The sequence below is a fragment of the Lemur catta genome, chromosome 1 (assembly GCF_020740605.2).
Source record: "Lemur catta isolate mLemCat1 chromosome 1, mLemCat1.pri, whole genome shotgun sequence".
NCBI lineage: Eukaryota > Metazoa > Chordata > Mammalia > Primates > Lemuridae > Lemur > Lemur catta.
In genome coordinates, this window is record NC_059128.1 from 186,546,733 (window position 1) to 186,564,281 (window position 17,549).

Here is a 17,549-nt window from a genome sequence, read left to right on the forward strand (position 1 = left end):
ACAAAAGAATTACCTCTCCACACACCGAGCCGTATACCTAAACTAAAGTCAGGAGAAACTGCCAAATCCCTCAGAATAGAAAAAAGACATTTTGAAGTGACAAAACCACTCATAGAACTATCGTTAACACATTACATCATAGTTTCCTTGGAGGATTTTTTTCCTTACTTAAGGGTAGATAAAAACTGAATTGTCTTTTTCAAGCATCTATTAAGTTAAAGCTTCTCTGCTGGATGCTTTTACATGACACGTATACCTCACACCAACTCTGCTCTGTAGCCATTATCATCCCCAATGTAAGTGTGAAAGATGAATAACTTGCACAGGTTGATAATCTAGATTTGGTGGAACAAGGGCTTGAATCCTCACACGTCTGTGCCCAGAGCCTGTGCCACGTTCCCTAGACTCTTCCGCCTCCATAGTCGTCTTTCTGATTTTCCAGTCCCTTTGTCTTTCAGGAGAATCTTTGGGGAGGCATGATCCCAAGGGGTCTACACCCTGGCGTTATTCTGAAACAAGATGATATCTTTTATTTTTATTGTTTTTTCATCTAAAAACTTAGATCTTGGGGAGTGGAAATCCTTACTAGGTCATTTAAGCTGTCATATTTATTTCTCTGCAACGCACCTTGAATTCAGCTCACATATTCTCTCACCTCATCTCACAGTTGTTTCCTAAAGTGAGTGATGCTTCCTTAGCCACATAACCTTTCTTTATGCCTGAGAATATGTCAGCACCACAAATAGGCCTGTAGGTGCCTATGGAAAGTAGGTGAATTGAAGATGACCCAGTAAATGCACTTGGCATGATCAGCCAAGGAACAAAACTCAGTATTAGAAAAGTATTGAACATTTATTCTTACCAAACTCCAGATTCTCAGAAATAACCAGATGAGATTTTCACACATAAACATTTATGCTTCCAAGGCTATCTGGGAGGGGAAAAAAAATGAAAACCACTTGGATTTCTGCGCATGATTATAATTTAATTCATACCAACATTTTTAAAGGTTTAAGCATGTTTAGAAAAGTGGTTTCTTCTTAGATGGGATCAGGAATGGCAGCTCTCTTGGGAAAGGCCAGTCTGTGGTAAACCAGCCGGCACCAGGGATGTAAATGCCAGAAATGTACGCGGGAAGCCGATGACTCTGAAATTCCTAGTGTGATTCTGAACCCAGGAGAATTTACTTGCATTTGGAATTACTGCATCATGGAATGAAACTGGAAAGATCATTATTCATATTTCATACATTTACTTCTTTTTAGATCCGGTTCAAAGGCACTGAGAGTTCTGTTCTAAACTAGAGGCATCCAATTCATTAAATCACAAGGACTGCGAAGCAAGTAGTAAAAATAATTTTTTTTCTACAAATTGAGCTGGTAGGGCCATTCTCTTCTTTCTTAGGCCAAGCATTCAGGGCAAAAATAATCAGGACATAGCTGTTGTTTTACCACAAGCTCTGGGCTATGAAAGGTTTGAGCACATTGTTGGTATTCAAATTGTTAATAACTAAAGCAATGTCACCTAATACTTTGTGACTATTTGGTACCAGTTTTTCCTAATTGATTAAAACAGCTAGAGTTATTCACTGACTCTTAAGAATGGGTTGGTAAATTTTAAAGCAATATTTAGAGAATCGTTTACAACTATACCTGTCCTCACCCTTTTCCTGCCCAACTTCATAGGAAAAAATGCCCCTCTAGTCCAAGGTGAGTCCCCTATGTATGCTCTGAATGTATACATCAAAGTTAAATATACCATCTGCCTCACCTCTCAACCTGTTGCTTCTGAATTTTCTCTCTCAGTGAATACCATCATCATCCCCCAAGTTTCCCAAGCACCTAGAAACCAGCAGAGACTCTTCCCTTCCCTCCTTCCCTTTCCATTCTTTTTTTTTTTGAGACAGAGTCTCACTCTGTTGCCCAGGGCTAGCATGCCATGGTGTCAACCTAGCTCACAGCAACCTCAAACTCCTGGGCTCAAGCAATCCTTCTGCCTCACAGTCTCCTGAGTAGCTGGGACTACAGGCATGCGCCACCATGCCTGGCTAATTTTTTCTACATATTTTTAGTTGTCCAGCTAATTTCTTTCTATTTTTAGTAGAGATAGGGTCTCGCTCTTGCTCAGGCTGGTCTCGAACTCCTGACCTTGAGCGATCCTCCCACCTCGGCCTCCCAGAATACTAGGATTACAGATGTGAGCCACTGCGCCCGGTCTCCTTTCCATTCTTATTCTCCAGCTCTATCCAATCCACTAGTGTCCTGTCCATTTTGCTAACTGAACATTTTTCCTTCCTATTTCTCTCTATTTCCTCTGTTACTACATCAGTCCACGTCCTCACCACCTTAGGAGAGCCTCAGAAATGGTCTCCCTGCTATGATTTGTGATAATCCTACAATATACTCTCTATATTATGAACAAGATTATCTTTCTGAATGAGCAAATCTGCTTAAAACCTTTTTTTTTTTTTTTTTTTGAGACAGAGTCTCACTTTGTTGCCCGGGCTAGAGTGAGTGCCATGGCGTCAGCCTAGCTCACAGCAACCTCAAACTCCTGGGCTTAAGCGATCCTACTGCCTCAGCCTCCTGAGTAGCTGGGACTACAGGCATGCGCCACCATGCCCGGCTAATTTTTTCTACATATTTTTAGTTGTCCAGCTAATTTCTTTCTATTTTTAGTAGAGACAGGGTCTCGCTTGCTCAGGCTGGTCTCGAACTCCTGACCTCGAGTGATCCTCCCACCTCGGCCTCCCAGAGTGCTAGGATTACAGGCGTGAGCCACTGCGCCTGGCCTCCTTTCCATTCTTATTCTCCAGCTCCATCCCATCCACTTAGTGTCCTGTACATTTTGCTAATTGAACATTTTTCCTTCCTATTTCTCTCTATTTCCTTTGTTACTACATCAGTCCAGGTCCTCAGCACCGTAGGAGAGCCTCAGAAATGGTCTCCCTGCTATGATTTGTGATATTCCTACAATATACTCTCTATACTATGAGCAAGATTATCTTTCTGAATGAGCCAATCTGCTTAAAACCTTTTAATGGTGCTTCACCATCTTAAGGAAAAAGTTTAAGATCCTGGGTGTGGAGCCAAGCCCTTCCTGCTATGGTCCCACAGAGCTGTTCAGCATCACTCTGTACTTTTCCCCATAGGCCCCTCATGTTTCAACCCAAGGAAGAACTTCCCATTTTGCAAATGGACCATGTTCCCTCTCCCTCCTTTGCGTTTTTGAGGCGGTTCTCTCTACTGACCATTTGCTCCTTGTTTGTCAACAGCATTCCTATTAGTTCTTTGAGCCTTGCTCATTCTCTAGTACCTCCGGCAGCAGTGAGGGAGCCTGCTCTGAGTTTAAAGTCACTCAATGCTGCCTTCTCCTGTGTTTCCATGGGATCCTGTGCACACCTTCATCAAGGCACTTGCCACACAGCATTTACGTTTTTGTTGCATGTGTCTGTCTCTCCCACTGCACTTGAAACTCCTGGAAGAGAGAAGCTGTGTCTATTATCTTTCTATCTCCAGGCCAAGCCTGGTACATGTTACTTAGTATGCACTCAATAAATTGCTGCCGAATAAAGGAGTTTCAATCCTTTCTATTACTTCTGGAAACGTTACTCAAGCAAAGTTATTTTTTCTTTTTCTGTATTTTTAATTCCATCTTTCCCTTAAGTCTCTTTCATCCTAAAAACAAAACACTTTCTTCATCTTAGCCCCATTGTGTTGAAAGGATAGTCCAATTATTGCTTTAAACTCCTAACCTCCCATTGATTCTTCAGCCCACTGAAATCTTAACTCCACCACTCCAGTGAAATCTTTCTTACCAATGACACCAGTTGCTTCCTAATTGTGAAAGTCAAGCTTTATCTTAAGTGATTATTCTTCAGGATTTCAAATTGTTGACCTCTTCTTTTTTTCCTGAAAAATCTTTACTAATTTGGCTTTTGTGACAAAGAGCCTTTATTAATTCTTTTTTCTTCGTATTCTTCCTGAGTAATTTCATATAATTTTGCATCTTCAGTGACTACTTATATATCCAATGAACTGAAATTTTGACTTCCAGGGCTCTATTTCCAATGGGTAATAACTTCTGTAACTTGTAATACCCTCAAACTTTACATGTTAAAACTGAATTAAGTTTACTTTCTCAAACATGGCTCCTTTTATATTTCTTATCCTAGTGAATTAGCAGTAGAGTCAGGGTGTTAATAACTTATAATATTTCTCCAGGCTTCTATACTACACTACACAATAAATTTCAAGAAAAAATTCTTCTCTATATGTATTCCAAATTAAATTTTGTATTAGACATTGCTGTATAACAAATCACCACAAATTTAGCAGTTAAAAACAGCGTGCATTTATTTTCTCAAAGTTTTTGTGGGTCAAGAGTCCAAGCATGGTTTAGCTGAGTCCTCTACTCAGAGCTTCACAAAGCTATAATCACGATGTTGGCTGGGGCTGGGCTCTAATCCGAGGCTCGGAGTCTTCTTTTGTGATCACATGATTATTAATAAAATTCATTTCTCTGCAGCTGTAGAACTTGAGGCAGCTTGCTTATTCAAGGCCAGTAGAAGAGAGAGTCTCTGACTTGCTCACCAACTTTTAAAGGACTCATCTGATTAGGTCAGGCCCACTCAGGATATCTCTTCAATTAACTCGAAGTCAGCTGATCAGAGACCTTAAGTAAACCTGCAAAATCTTTTCACCTTTGCTGCATAATGCAACATAATTATGGGAGAGACGATCTCATTGTCTTTGTCATATTCTATTAGTTAGAAGCAAGTTATAGGCCCCCGCCCACACTCAACAGGAAGAGGATTATACCAGGGCATGGGTCACTGGGAATCATTCTAGAATTCTGTCTACTATAGCTTAGTTAAAGAAATATATATGGGTAATAGAAAAAAACCAATAAATGTTTGTAATTTGGAGGCATTAAAAAGTTGAATACATAGAAGGAAATTATAGAACTTTAGTTTAAAATGTTAAAGTTTACTGGAGATGGCATATATTTTGAAGATAGAGAAAATGGTTTTCTATGCTTATTCTATCTTACAGTTACTGGTGTCGGCAGTAGATGTATCCAAATACCTAAACTTTAGATTATATTATATGAACCTAAAGGGAATAATTAAACAAGTAATTCTGAAAGATAGACATTTATAATAATTTCACAAGTGGCTTAATTTGAGGACCATTTTACCACATGTTAGACCCATTTTACTTAAGTGAGGATAATGTAATTATTAGTAAGTTATATGGTTTTTCTCAGTGTACATTAATTTAACTTTTCTAATAGGTTTTCTTTTTTTCCCTTTTTCTTTTAATACATTTGACAGACTGATTTTCATCAGAAGTGTGAATTTTTCCTCAGGATAGTTCAGGCATCTTTCAAAGTTGTTTCTTACAATTTTAAATGACATATCTACACAAGTATCTTTATCAGTGACTTGTTCCTTCCTGGCTCCCCACCATCTGAGGGCATTCTTGATAGCTCCTTTCCCTTGTGTGTACCAGACAGATATTCTGGAGTTAAAACAAAAGCTGTTAGGGTATGAAATTTACTAAGAATCCTGCCATTTTAGACTCCTCTTCTTAGGGACAACAATTCCACTGGTATTTAGTAAAAAACAACATGCTTGGTGAATTTATCTTGTTTTCTTGACATTGGCAATGATAACGCAATGCCTGTGGTGTACAATTGCGTGAGGATGGCTTGTAAATCCCTAGAGATATGTGGTTACTTCTCTACTTTCCCTCTCTTTTGCTTGGGCAACAGCCACATTGATGCATTGGAGCCATTCTTCTGCATTCTTCTCATCCTTGGCCTTGAAAACGTAGGTTTTATTGTCTGTGAAGATTTCGAAAGCCCGAGGGAGAGAGCGGTCCCTGCGTTTCTTGGCCACAGCTTTCACACTCTGTACTTTGCTGAGTTCTATTGGGGAGTCATCCGGATCGTCTTTCTGAAATGCATGGGAAGGAAAGAACATGAGCTGGCTCTTACTGTAGGCAAGGGTCTCTGACTACTGGAGAATTTTCCAAGAGGGCCAGAATCCTTTTGCTCTCTATGGCTCGAGATCTTTGTTATTTTGGGTGCTAAGGCCTCAAAGAGTCATTAGGATAATGGAAGGAGTGGGCAATTGAGCCTTTGTTATAACATTGTAACTTGGCATAAGATAGCCAATTTATAGAATATTATTATAAAGTGGGATTTGGGAAAAATGCTTAATTCACAGTTCTTAATTTCCTGTCTTTTTCTATTGATTTTAATACTATTAATAAAGTGCAGCAGTACAATTTGTAATACTATTAACTCAGAATTTCAGATAGTTTGGGAGTCATGAAATTGAATTTTCATTTGTGCTACTTCTAAGAAAGATTTGCCAAACCCTTAATTGAATGAACAAGGTTCCAGTGTTTGAATAGATAAAACTGTTTTTGAAACTCTAGGTAGCTTTGAAACCATGCTTTGTCTACAAACACTAAGTGAAGGAATATTTAATGATGTTATATTTGCCTGTTATCAAAGCAGAGGCTTAAGCATCTCTACAACACCAGCATCATCACACTAGGCTAGCATGAATAGTTTTGTTTTTAATTTTAATGTCTAGCTCTGACTTTATAGCATGAATAATTTTAAGGGATCAGATACTTCTTTAAAGCAATTTTGGGTCTTTACCTGAATACATTTCTTCTTCTTCTTTTTTTCTTTGCCTGCAACATTTTTCCTTCATATATATGTTATGTATATGATATATATGTTATATACATCATGCATATGTTATACATATTATATGTATATTTTTAGCCAGGGTCTTGCTCTGTCACCACTGGAGTGCAGTGGTATCATCATAGCTCGCTGCAATCTCAAACTCCTGAGCTTAAGTGATTGTCCTGCCTCAGTGTCCTGAGCAGCTGGGGCTACAGGTGTGCACCACCATGCCTAGCTAATATTTCTGTTTTTTGTAGAGACAGGATCTTACTATGTTGCTCAGGCTGGTTTCAAACTGCTGAACTTAACTGATCTTCCTGCCTCAGCCTTCCAAAATGCTACGATTCCAGGCACAAGCCATCATGCCTGGCCTGTTTTTTAATTTTTTTTTAAGCAGGGAGTATATTTGGTCTGAGTTTGCAATCCAGGAGCATAGATTCAAGTTGCCCTGAATATATGTTCCCTCCCTGAATACATTTTATCTACTGGAGAATGTATCTGTGGCTGAGAATCTTGCCAATTCTCCTTTCTCAGCTCTCCTCTTATAATAATCACCCTTCTTTCACTTTGCAATGAAAAGGCACCCTCCTCACCCACCTCATGCTTTCTACGGTGTATTGTCCAACATGGAAAAACCTCAGGAGCACCAAACAAAAAAGCAATTCAAAATATTGATGTCAGGAAAGTATCCATCAACCAAGGCAACATAGTCACTCCCCATCTATTTCATTAAGAGATGCATTTCCAATAGCATTTCCATTTTTTTAATGTTTAACAAATATTTATTAAATTTGGTATTATACTTGTGGATTTTCTTGAATGATATGACTTTTCAAAAATATAATTCAATAAGAAAAAAATCTTAACACTTAGAGACTAGTGGGCGCAAGAAATTAAAACAATTAAGTTTTAATATATATACTTAATTTTAGTGTAGTGAAAAATGGTAGGGAAATCAAGATAAAATGATGTGGGAGAAGTAGAACGGAAATACGATTTCAAAGAAAAAAGAAATGGTATAAACATTATTATTAAAGAAGAGCTAATTTATGTATCCATTTTTAAAAAAGGGCTGGTGTTAGGTATCGAAGTGCTATGGTATTTTATTCCAATGGTTACATTTAAATAAGAGATGTGTTCTTTTTACTTCAAAGTGTCAAATTTACAATTCAACAGAAATTACAGTTTGTGCAACTGTTTAAACACAGTAAAAAAAGTGTTGATGAAACTTAAAATGCTACAAGGTCTTGCATAGATTTTTCAAAATTCTTTTAGAGGATTTACAGGATAAAGTTTGAAGACATGTACACTAGCCAATACTTTATTTAGCCTAATTTGTTTTATAATAAGTATCTGATAGTAATACAATAGTATTTCTTTGCATAGAATTTCTATATATATAGAATAGTATTCCTATAGAATATAGAATAGTATTTTTACAGTACAGAAATTGATACATGGAGGAACTAATCAAGAAAATAAAAGGTTTCCTTCCTGATGTTAGGTTGAGGGGAATAAGCAAGAAAGAAAACAAAAAGTTACCATAGTAATTTAAAGAGGAACAATGAATCAACTAAGATAAGAATAGAAAGAAAGTCAAAGGACACTGTTTCTTAGCTAGTTGGTGGAGACCAAGACCTTAGGAATGCAAAAGTAAAAAATTACACTATAATCTTTCAACCTCAGTTCTCATTTTAAAATGCACATTTCTTTTATTTGAAAGGAAGGGCCTTTTACGATGTGGCTGAAGCTTCAGCAGGACTGCTGACCACTGGTAGTTATTGTGTCCCTGGAGATTAGAGGTATTTTGCTGTGGCCCCATGATATATTAAATTATTTCTCACTATTCCAGCCACATGTTCTGTTAGATTTCTGGAATGTAAAACCACTATTTCTTAATAAAGATGTCAAACAAGCTAGCTAATTATAAAATAGCTTATTCTTTAAGCTTCATTAAAAAGCCCTGAATCAAGAAGTATAAAGGTCATTATTTGAGTTCAGGAAAAACTCATTCCTATGGACTAAACTCTGCTTTGTCTCAAGGGAATCTGAGAAATCACTACATCTTTACTTCTATTCCTGATTTCTTGAATAAAAACAGCAAACTCATATGTTCATTTTAAATACTTGAAAAATGTTTCAGTGTGAACCTATGCTTAAAAACTATTGTTTCTCTAAATCTCTAATAACTGTCTAAATTGAACATACTATTATATTTCTCTTTCAAAAAGATCTTCAGCCACTGAAGAATCTATCTGTGTATGTCATAACACACCCAGATGAAAAAGGTAACATGAGATCAAAGTAGGTGTCACAAAAATATTTTTTTTATTTGAAAAATTAACAGGAAGTCATTAATTAAAAGAGTACTGGTTAGAATTTATCATAATTCAGTTACATTATTCTTGATTCCAGTTGAATAAAATGTTCAAATAAGTTTTTGTAAAAGAGGACTCTAAAGATATAGTGCATATATCTAGAATGAATTGCCATTTTTAACTAATTTAACTCCTTTCGTTCATTAATTCAGACACACTTTGGTGTATGTGATGGTTAAGCTTATTACGTGTCAACTTGATTGGGCTAAGGGATACCCAGATAGCTGGTAAAACATAATTTCTGGGTGTGTCTCTGAGAGTCCTTCTGGAAGAGATTAGCATTTGAATCAGTAGACTAGGAAAGAAGATCCACCCTCACCAATGTGGATGGGCATCATCCAATCCATTGTGGATTTGGATAGAACAAAAAGGTGGGGGGGAAGGTGAATTTGCTCTCTCTTCCTGAGTGGAGACATTTGTTTTCTCCTGCCCTTGGACATCAGAGCTTCTGGTTCTTGGGCCTTCAAACTCTGGGACTTATACCAGCATCTCCTTCCCCCGCTCCCAGGGGCTGTCAGGCATTTGGCCTTGGACTGAGAGTTTTCTTTTTTTTTTTTTTTTGAGAAAGAGTCTCACTCTGTTGCCTGGGTTAGAGTGCTGTGGCATCAGCCTAACTCACAGCAACCTTGAACTCCTGGGCTCAAACAATCCTGCCTCAGCCTCCCGAGTAGCTGGGATTACAGACATGTGCCACCATGCCTGGCTAATTTTTTCTATATACTTTTAGCTGTCCAGATCATTTCTTTCTATTTTTAGTAGAGACAGGGGTCTTGCTCTTGCTCAGGTTGATCTCGAACTCCTGACCTCGAGCGATCCTCCTCTTAGGCTTCCCAGAGTGCTAGGATTACAGGCGTGAGCCACCACGCCCGGCCTGGACTGAGAGTTATACCACTGATTCTCCTGATTCTCAGGTCTTAGGACACAGACTGAATTACAACAGTTTTTCTGGTTCTCTGGTTTGCTGACAGCATATTGTGGAACTTCTCAGCCTCCATAATTTCATGAGCCAATTCCCATAGTAAATCTCTTATATAACTATATTCATCCTATTGGTTCTGTTTCTGTCAAGAGCCATGACTAACACAGTTTACCATTGGCTCTGTATTTTAAGTATACATGGGGAGCAGTAGAGTATGCTGTTCCAGAGGTTTCCTACTGAAAATTCAGAATACAGATAACTACAGAGCATCTTATTCAGATTGAAAATTATGCTAAATGAATACTTATTAATTCTATTAGAATTGTATCCTATTTATTAACTGTATATTAAATGAATAAAAGATAATAATATTTTTCCCTAAACAAAATTGAACTTCATTGACTATAAAAGATATTTAAAATGAATCAGCCTCATTCTTTCCTTCCTGCCTACTGTCCCTCTTCCTTGGACCCCTACCTGCAAATATAACCTGTAGTTATAAACAAAAATCAGAGTCAATATCATAAGCCATAAATTTATGTAGGTGGCCCTCCAGGAAACAAAAGCCATGGTGTTTGAGTCCAGACCACCACGTAGTCCGTCTGCTAAAACTTAAGGCAACTCAAACAAGCTTCCATAATAAACTGAAGAGACAGTGAACCAACTAACACAGGAATGAACAGACTAGACAAAGGGAAATATGTAATCAAATAATGCTGTAATATTGTAAAATGGAGAAGGAAAAAATTATCAGGGTTCTGACTCAAGATAACATGCCTAGCCGGTTGGTGGAGATCAAAACCTCAAAAATGCAAGTGTAAGAGATGACAAAGGAACTTACAGACTTTCCTTTTTGAAACAGAAGTTGATTTCCAGCCAGTGTAAAATAACGAGTTTTCCACCTTTTGATGAACTTCCATCTGACTTGCTTCTCTTTAAGTTTTCCTTCTATGAGAGGCTGGCCATCTTGATTTACAACTGTGGAAGGTAACAGAATGATCAAGTCATTTATTTTCCATTATTTATTTGGCAAGTGATCAAAAAAGTCAGAATTGCACAGTGAACCAGAATCCAGTAAGCGTATCTGGAAAGTGGGCTCATAAATTAGGATTTTGCTTAACGTTTTCTCCTTTGTCCCTAAAAGAATGCACAATTCAGATATGATAATGAAAAATGTTGAAAACCTTCATTGAGATTTTCAAAAGGAATTAGTTCACAGAAAGAGCATCTGGGTAGCAATATTAAAGGTTCATCCGGATATCCAGCTTTCTGTGCTTCTTGGCTTCTCTGTTTCATAGTATTCTGTTCCTTAGGTTGGAATGACCAGATCAATTTAGAACAGTTTGAAATGTTGGCATAAAATATCTAGCATACCATAACCTTCATTTTGATTTCGTCAGTAACTAGGTAATAAAAAACAAATTTCCATTCTTTATGACACATGAACTGCTAGAAATATAGCTTTATAATCACAAACCAAGTATATTTAGCTTTTGGCAGCAAAAGTCAATGCAGCACTTCAAAAGGCATGTTTCCTAAAGCCATAACATTAAGCTACAAAGGCAAACTTACCCAATTCTTGTATTAATACATGTTATTTAACTCTCTGGAACACACAATCTCTCTTTTCCGTATTCTTATCTTCACCTAGTCAACAACTGATCATTTCATATTTCAACTAAAATGTTGCTTCTTTTGGGAAACTTTCCCCAAACCCAGACAAGAGTGGCTTCCCCTCTAAATGTTCTCATAGCACATTGTATATTTCTTTTATATCAGGTATTATCATTTGTAGATAGGTATTGTTTATCTGATGAATATCTTTCTTTCTCATCCAACTGGAAGGTCCACAAGGGCAGAGTCTTTGGTTTGTTCACTGTTGAATCACCAAGAATCTAACATAGTACCTAGTAAATAGTAGGAAGTCTATAAATATTTGTTGAATGAATGGATTAATTTTACATTGAAGCAGAGTGTGTATGATTACACATAATCATAGAATTAGAAGATACATTACTATATCAGAAGTTTAAATGTTGAACTGAAAATTTTCATTTTTCTTACCAACTACATAAGATTTATCCTTCAAATTCATATGAAAGCACATTATTTTAGCAGAAAGGGACAATGGAAAGCTCAATTTGGAGTAGGACAATATTTATTTATTTATATACATTTGTGTTCAATTTTCATAGCACCTTGAAAGTAATGAAATTTGTTCCATCTCTTTGGAAAAAATACGGACAGTTCCCATTTGACCATATGAACACATCTGTTTTTCCTATGCTACCATTTCTTTTTTTTTTTTAATTTTAGAGACAGAGTCTTTTTCTGTCACTCAGGCTAGAGTGCAATGTGCAGTGATAGCTCATTGTACCCTTAAACTCCTGGGCTCATGCAATCCTCTTGCCTCAGCCTCTTGAGTAGCTAGGACTATAGGCACATGCAACCACACCTGACTAATTTTTTGAGTTCGTTTTTTTTTTTGTAGAGATGAGGCCTTACTATATTGCCCAGGCTGGTCTCAAACTCCTGGCCTCAAGAGATCCTCCCACCTTGACCTCCCAAAGTGCTGGAATTACAGATGTGAGCCACTGTACCTGGCCTCTTTTTTTAATGTAGGTCAAATAACTACCTCATACAGGAGGATTTTCCACCTTGACAGAGCATTTTTAGGATAACAATAATGAAAGTATAGTTTTCATAAACAAAGTTCTATTAAGGCTAGTTTGGCTTTTTTAAAAAAAAGTTTTTGAAAAATTGAATAGTCTGACGACTATTCAATCAACTGTTCCATTGGCAACTCCAAATTAAGGCTAAAAACTGAGAATGCATATCAAATATATTGTTAGATAGTGATAAGGCCTAAGATGAAAATAGAATAGGAAGTGAGTGACTTGGTGGTTTGGCATGCATGCATTTAAGAGGTCAGGAAAGAACCTGGGCATTCAAAGTGACATGTGGTCTAAGACCTCAGTGATGAGAAGTTTCTGCCATCGTCTGAGACGCTCCCTGGTGGCCAGTACTGTGCATAGCAGAGGCCAGGGAAAGCAGAAACCGTGAAGGATAAATTGAAAATCAATCTCAAGAAAATTATTTCAGTGTTCTGCTTTGCTTTACTATGAATCATCTGATTTAGAGCATTTTTAAAGCTAGTAATGTGCTTTGAAAACTTAAATTTTCCATAAACATACTGGTGGCTTCCTTGGTGCAGCCCCACACTCTGCAGTGACCTCGATTAAAGCACTTACGACACCGCATCATCCCCCTGCGGTACACGTTCTCTGGGAACAGGGGCAGCCTTAGCACAGTGCCTGCCTGGGCTAGCGGCTCAGCACCTGCTTGTTAACGATGTGCTGCTGAGTCATAAAAACTGCGACAGTCTACCCGGGAGGAGGAAGAAAGTTTTAAGAGGGGAATCGAAGAGGAGGGAAAAGGGGGAAAATACATAAAAACCAAGAGCAACAAAAAACCCAACCCCATTTTCCGTGTTTTCAAATGTCAAAATATTACTAATCTAATTATAATGTTCAAGGATTTTGAATGAACTCAGAAGATTTAGGTTTGAGTCCTTTCAACCACCATTTTCTGATCAGCAAATACGAAATAGAAACCGTCCCCTCCCACTTAACAGGGAGGTTGAGAGGTCAAAAATCAAAACAAAGAAATGTCTGCGAGGATGCTAGGTACACAGCAAGGCAAAAGCACTACTGCTCCCACCCCGACTTTTAGTAAAGACTTTCCTTTCCAGTTTGTAATCACATTGCTTTCTTGCCATGGTTTTAATGGTAAGATGATTTGATGTAATGCCATTTAATAATGGTACATTTTTCCTGTCTTAGTCTCTCATATTTACTCAAAGAAGCATTTGAAATATTTATGATATCTGAGATGACTTTAAATCATGATCAGTATAGATAATGTTTAAGCACATGCATGTATCCTTTTGGATCTGACATCGTGGATTAGCTACTGTATTTCTCCTCAAGGCAGACCCGAATGAAGAGTGTGTGGGACAAAAGTCTGCAAGGAGCACTTGGCAAAAGTGTTGAAGGACTCTCTAGAGACAGGGGTGAATGGAATATAATGGCCATGACAGAGACTCAAGACAAAATGATAGGGTTACTAAGAACAAAGGATGAAGAACTTCAGAGATATTCTGCTAAGCAAAAAGTTTTCATTTTAGCTCAGTAAAACTTTATTCCAGGAAAAACGTCCATGAAATGGGTTTTAGGATGGAAATGTTAGCAGAACTTTATGGCAGCTGAATGTTAGGGCCGAAATTTAGGCATAAGGGTCAGCTTCAGATAATTCAGTAAAAGCCAGGCTATTTGTAGTTGCAAAATTAATCTTAAAATAGTTTCAAAAGACAAAGAAAAAAAAGACTTAAAACATTTCCAACTACAATCCCACATCTTAAAATTTTTTTAGCAGTTATGTCTGTCATAGGCAATTGGGCATGTGTTATTTTAATAGGTATATTGTCCATAGCATGTCCTTGTAAGCAAGTAATTCTCATATAACATCATGGCCTCTTCACAACCAAAACAAAGAATTAATTTTTTAAGGATTATCATATTCCATTTTTAAAATAACATGTGGCATGATCATGTACCTAAAATGATCTTATTTACATGTACCACATACAGGATATTCAATCAAGCATTTTCTCACTTTCTAACAACACATTATTTCATTCAAAGCACCACAATTTGGCTAAGACATTCTCTACTAACCTGGATCTGTTCCTTTCTTTAAATATCAACTGGCTGAAAAAGGTATGGATTATTCAACTGAATTCTCAAGTGCAGTTGGAACCCAAACTGTAACTGTGTTTATCAACAAAAGTTCTTTAGAATGCTAATACAAATGTTTATTCATTAATTGTACCCCTTTCTTTTTTTCTTTTTTTTTTTGTGAAACAGAGTTTTGCTCTGTTGCCCAGGCTAGAGTGCCATGGCGGCAGCCTAGCTCAAAGGAACCTCAGACTCCTGGGCTCAAGTAATCCTCCTGCCTCAGCCTCCCGAGTAGCTGGGACTACAGGCATGCGCCACCATGCCTGGCTAATTTTTTTTATATATGTTTTTAGCTGTCCATATAATTTCTTTCTATTTTTAGTAGAGACAGGGTCTCGTTCTTGCTCAGGCTAGTCTCGAACTCCTCACCTTGAGCGATCCTCCCGCCTCGGCCTCCCAGAGTGCTAGGATTATAGGCGTGAGCCACCGCACCCGGCCAATTGTACCTCTTTCTGCACCAAGAGTTGAAAATATTTATGTCAATAAAAAATGAATTTTGAAGGTGCTAATCTTCCTCAACATGTTGATGAATGAGAGTACAATATTAACAGATAGATCCCTTAGAGCAGAGAAGCCCACAGCAGAAAGGATAAAGCAATAAGGAATATTCATCTATTTATCCATCAGCCATTCATTCATCCATCTCACATGTGTTTTTGAACACAGATGGGCTGAAAGGCACTGTATTTAGATTTGAGGGGTTACCAAAGCCTGCTCACAGGGAGCTTGAATATCATCTTACAGGGGGAAATAAAGCATTTTACAAACTCCAGGTCAACGTGGAGTTTGACAAGTGCAACTGGAGAAGTATAAGCCAAGTGTTATAACATTCAAAAAGAGGAAATTCCACTTTCAGTTGAATGGAGGTGACATGAAAGCTGGGCCCTTGATGAAGAAGAGGGAAAGAATTTTCCAGAAAGAGTACAGAAAAGGATAGAGGCAGCAACAGAGAAGGGTGATGGAAAATACACAAAAGAACCTAAAGAAGCTGGAAGAATCAATTAACCCAGAAACAAGTGCATAAAGCAGTTGCTCTGGGACATCCATGGGCTGAGGACTGAGGGTATGAGCCAATTTAAGCTTTTCTAGTTATCAGATCTGGGAAAGAGACTGGGTATCAGTCATGGGGAGGTCAAACTGGACATCACTGGGAAGCTTTTCTGAAGCTTCACCAGAAAGGACTAATGAGGGGTAGAGCCTGTGAGGGTCCTGCCAGCACAGGCATGAAACCTCATGAACCCCAGATGGCAACAGCTATGGGTCATGCTGAATCTGGGTGGAAAACAGACTGTATCACAAGCTGAGCAACTGAGGGGAGTTAATAAAGGGACTGTTTACCTAGGTGTGAGTGAGGTGTAGGAAGAGTACTTTCAGGGGCCAGTAACCATGCAGGCATGACACCCTCTGTGTGAAGAGGAGAGGGGAAAGAGCAGTCAGAACCCAAGACCTGTACAGGGGGCACTGCCTGATAGGAGCTGTGGCCTGGAGCACAGGGCACCGCTGATCTCTGTGTCTGAGCAGGGAGGGAGCCCGCAAGTAAATGATGCGACCTCACTCTCCTCCCTCCCTCTGACCTCCAGCTGGTGTCCCCAGTGGTCCAGGGGAGCTGAAAGCCAGAGGTAAAGGGGCCTGTTTATGCAGGCACCGTGTGGTAGCCTTGTGGGACATGGAGCTGGGTGGGAGAGACGGGGAATAGCAGCGATTGAGCACAGGCTATGCATCAAATTGGGCCAAGTTGGAATATATGAGGGGACTTCACAAGTTTGTGGGAAAATGGAATCAAAAGGTAAAAATAAAAAACATAAACTTTATTTCTCAATAAAAACTCCATCAAGTTCAAGACACTTTTGTAACCAGCGATACCAGCCATTTAGTCCATCCCTGAAGAACGGAGGGTCCTGGGATTTTAACCATGTCAGTGCAGTCTACTTTGGTTTCCTTTGCCATTTTGAATGTACTGGGGAAGAGTTTAAGGAACACTTTCTCTCACTTGCTCCTCTGGTTAACTTGGACTTGTTTTTACCAAGTCTAATACATATCCTGTTCCAGCACGGCATCCTCTGATAGGCCATTCCTGATGTCCTCTGGCTGGTGTAGATACATCTTTTTTTTTTCTTTTATTTTGCGACAGAGTCTCACTGTGTTGCCCCTGGTAGAGTGAAGTGGCATCATCAAAGCTTACTGCAACCTCAAACTCCTGGGCTGAAGCGATCCTCCTGCCTCAGCCTCTCAAGTAGCTGGGACTATAGGCATGTGCCAGCTACTTTTTTCTATTTTTAGTAGAGATGGGGTCTCACTCTTGCTCAGGTTGGTCTCTAACTCCTGACCTCAAACAATCCTCCTGCCTTGGCTTCCCAGAGTGCTAGGATTATAGGTGTGAGCCACTGCACCAGCCAGTAAAGTCTTTTTTTATATTATTAACTGAAGAATAATGGTGTCCTTTAAAGGTTTTTTAGGATCAGAAAACAAAAAGAAGTCAGTAAGAGCCAAGTCAGGATTGTCAGGCAGACGCCGAATGATTTCCCATTGCCCTTGTTTGATGAGGCATGAGCAGGAGCACTGTCCTGGTAGAGGAGGACTCTTTGGTGCAGGCTTGCTGGGTGTTTTTCTGCTAAAGCTTTGGATAACTTTCTCAAATCACTCTCATAATAAACAGATGTTATTGTTCTTTGGCCCCTCAGAAAATCAACAAGCAAAATGCCTTGAGTATCCCCCAAAACTATTGCCATGACTTTTGTTCTTGACCAA

At 38.5% G+C, this 17,549-nt stretch overlaps 1 protein-coding gene across 4 annotated transcripts in view; it reads right to left on the reverse strand.

The window, feature by feature from the left end:
- Window positions 1-4,337: 4,337 nt before the first annotated feature.
- VEPH1 (ventricular zone expressed PH domain containing 1) overlaps window positions 4,338-17,549 on the reverse strand; it is a 211,061-nt gene continuing 197,849 nt past the window's right edge. For all 4 annotated transcript variants that reach the window (XM_045539535.1, XM_045539534.1, XM_045539536.1 and 1 more), the window contains 2 exons: window positions 10,847-10,983; window positions 4,338-5,959 (listed from right to left, as the gene is read on the reverse strand). In XM_045539535.1, the coding sequence (XP_045395491.1) occupies window positions 5,723-5,959; window positions 10,847-10,983 (374 nt within the window). In that variant the 3' untranslated portion in view covers window positions 4,338-5,722. The remainder of the gene's footprint in view (window positions 5,960-10,846; window positions 10,984-17,549) is intronic.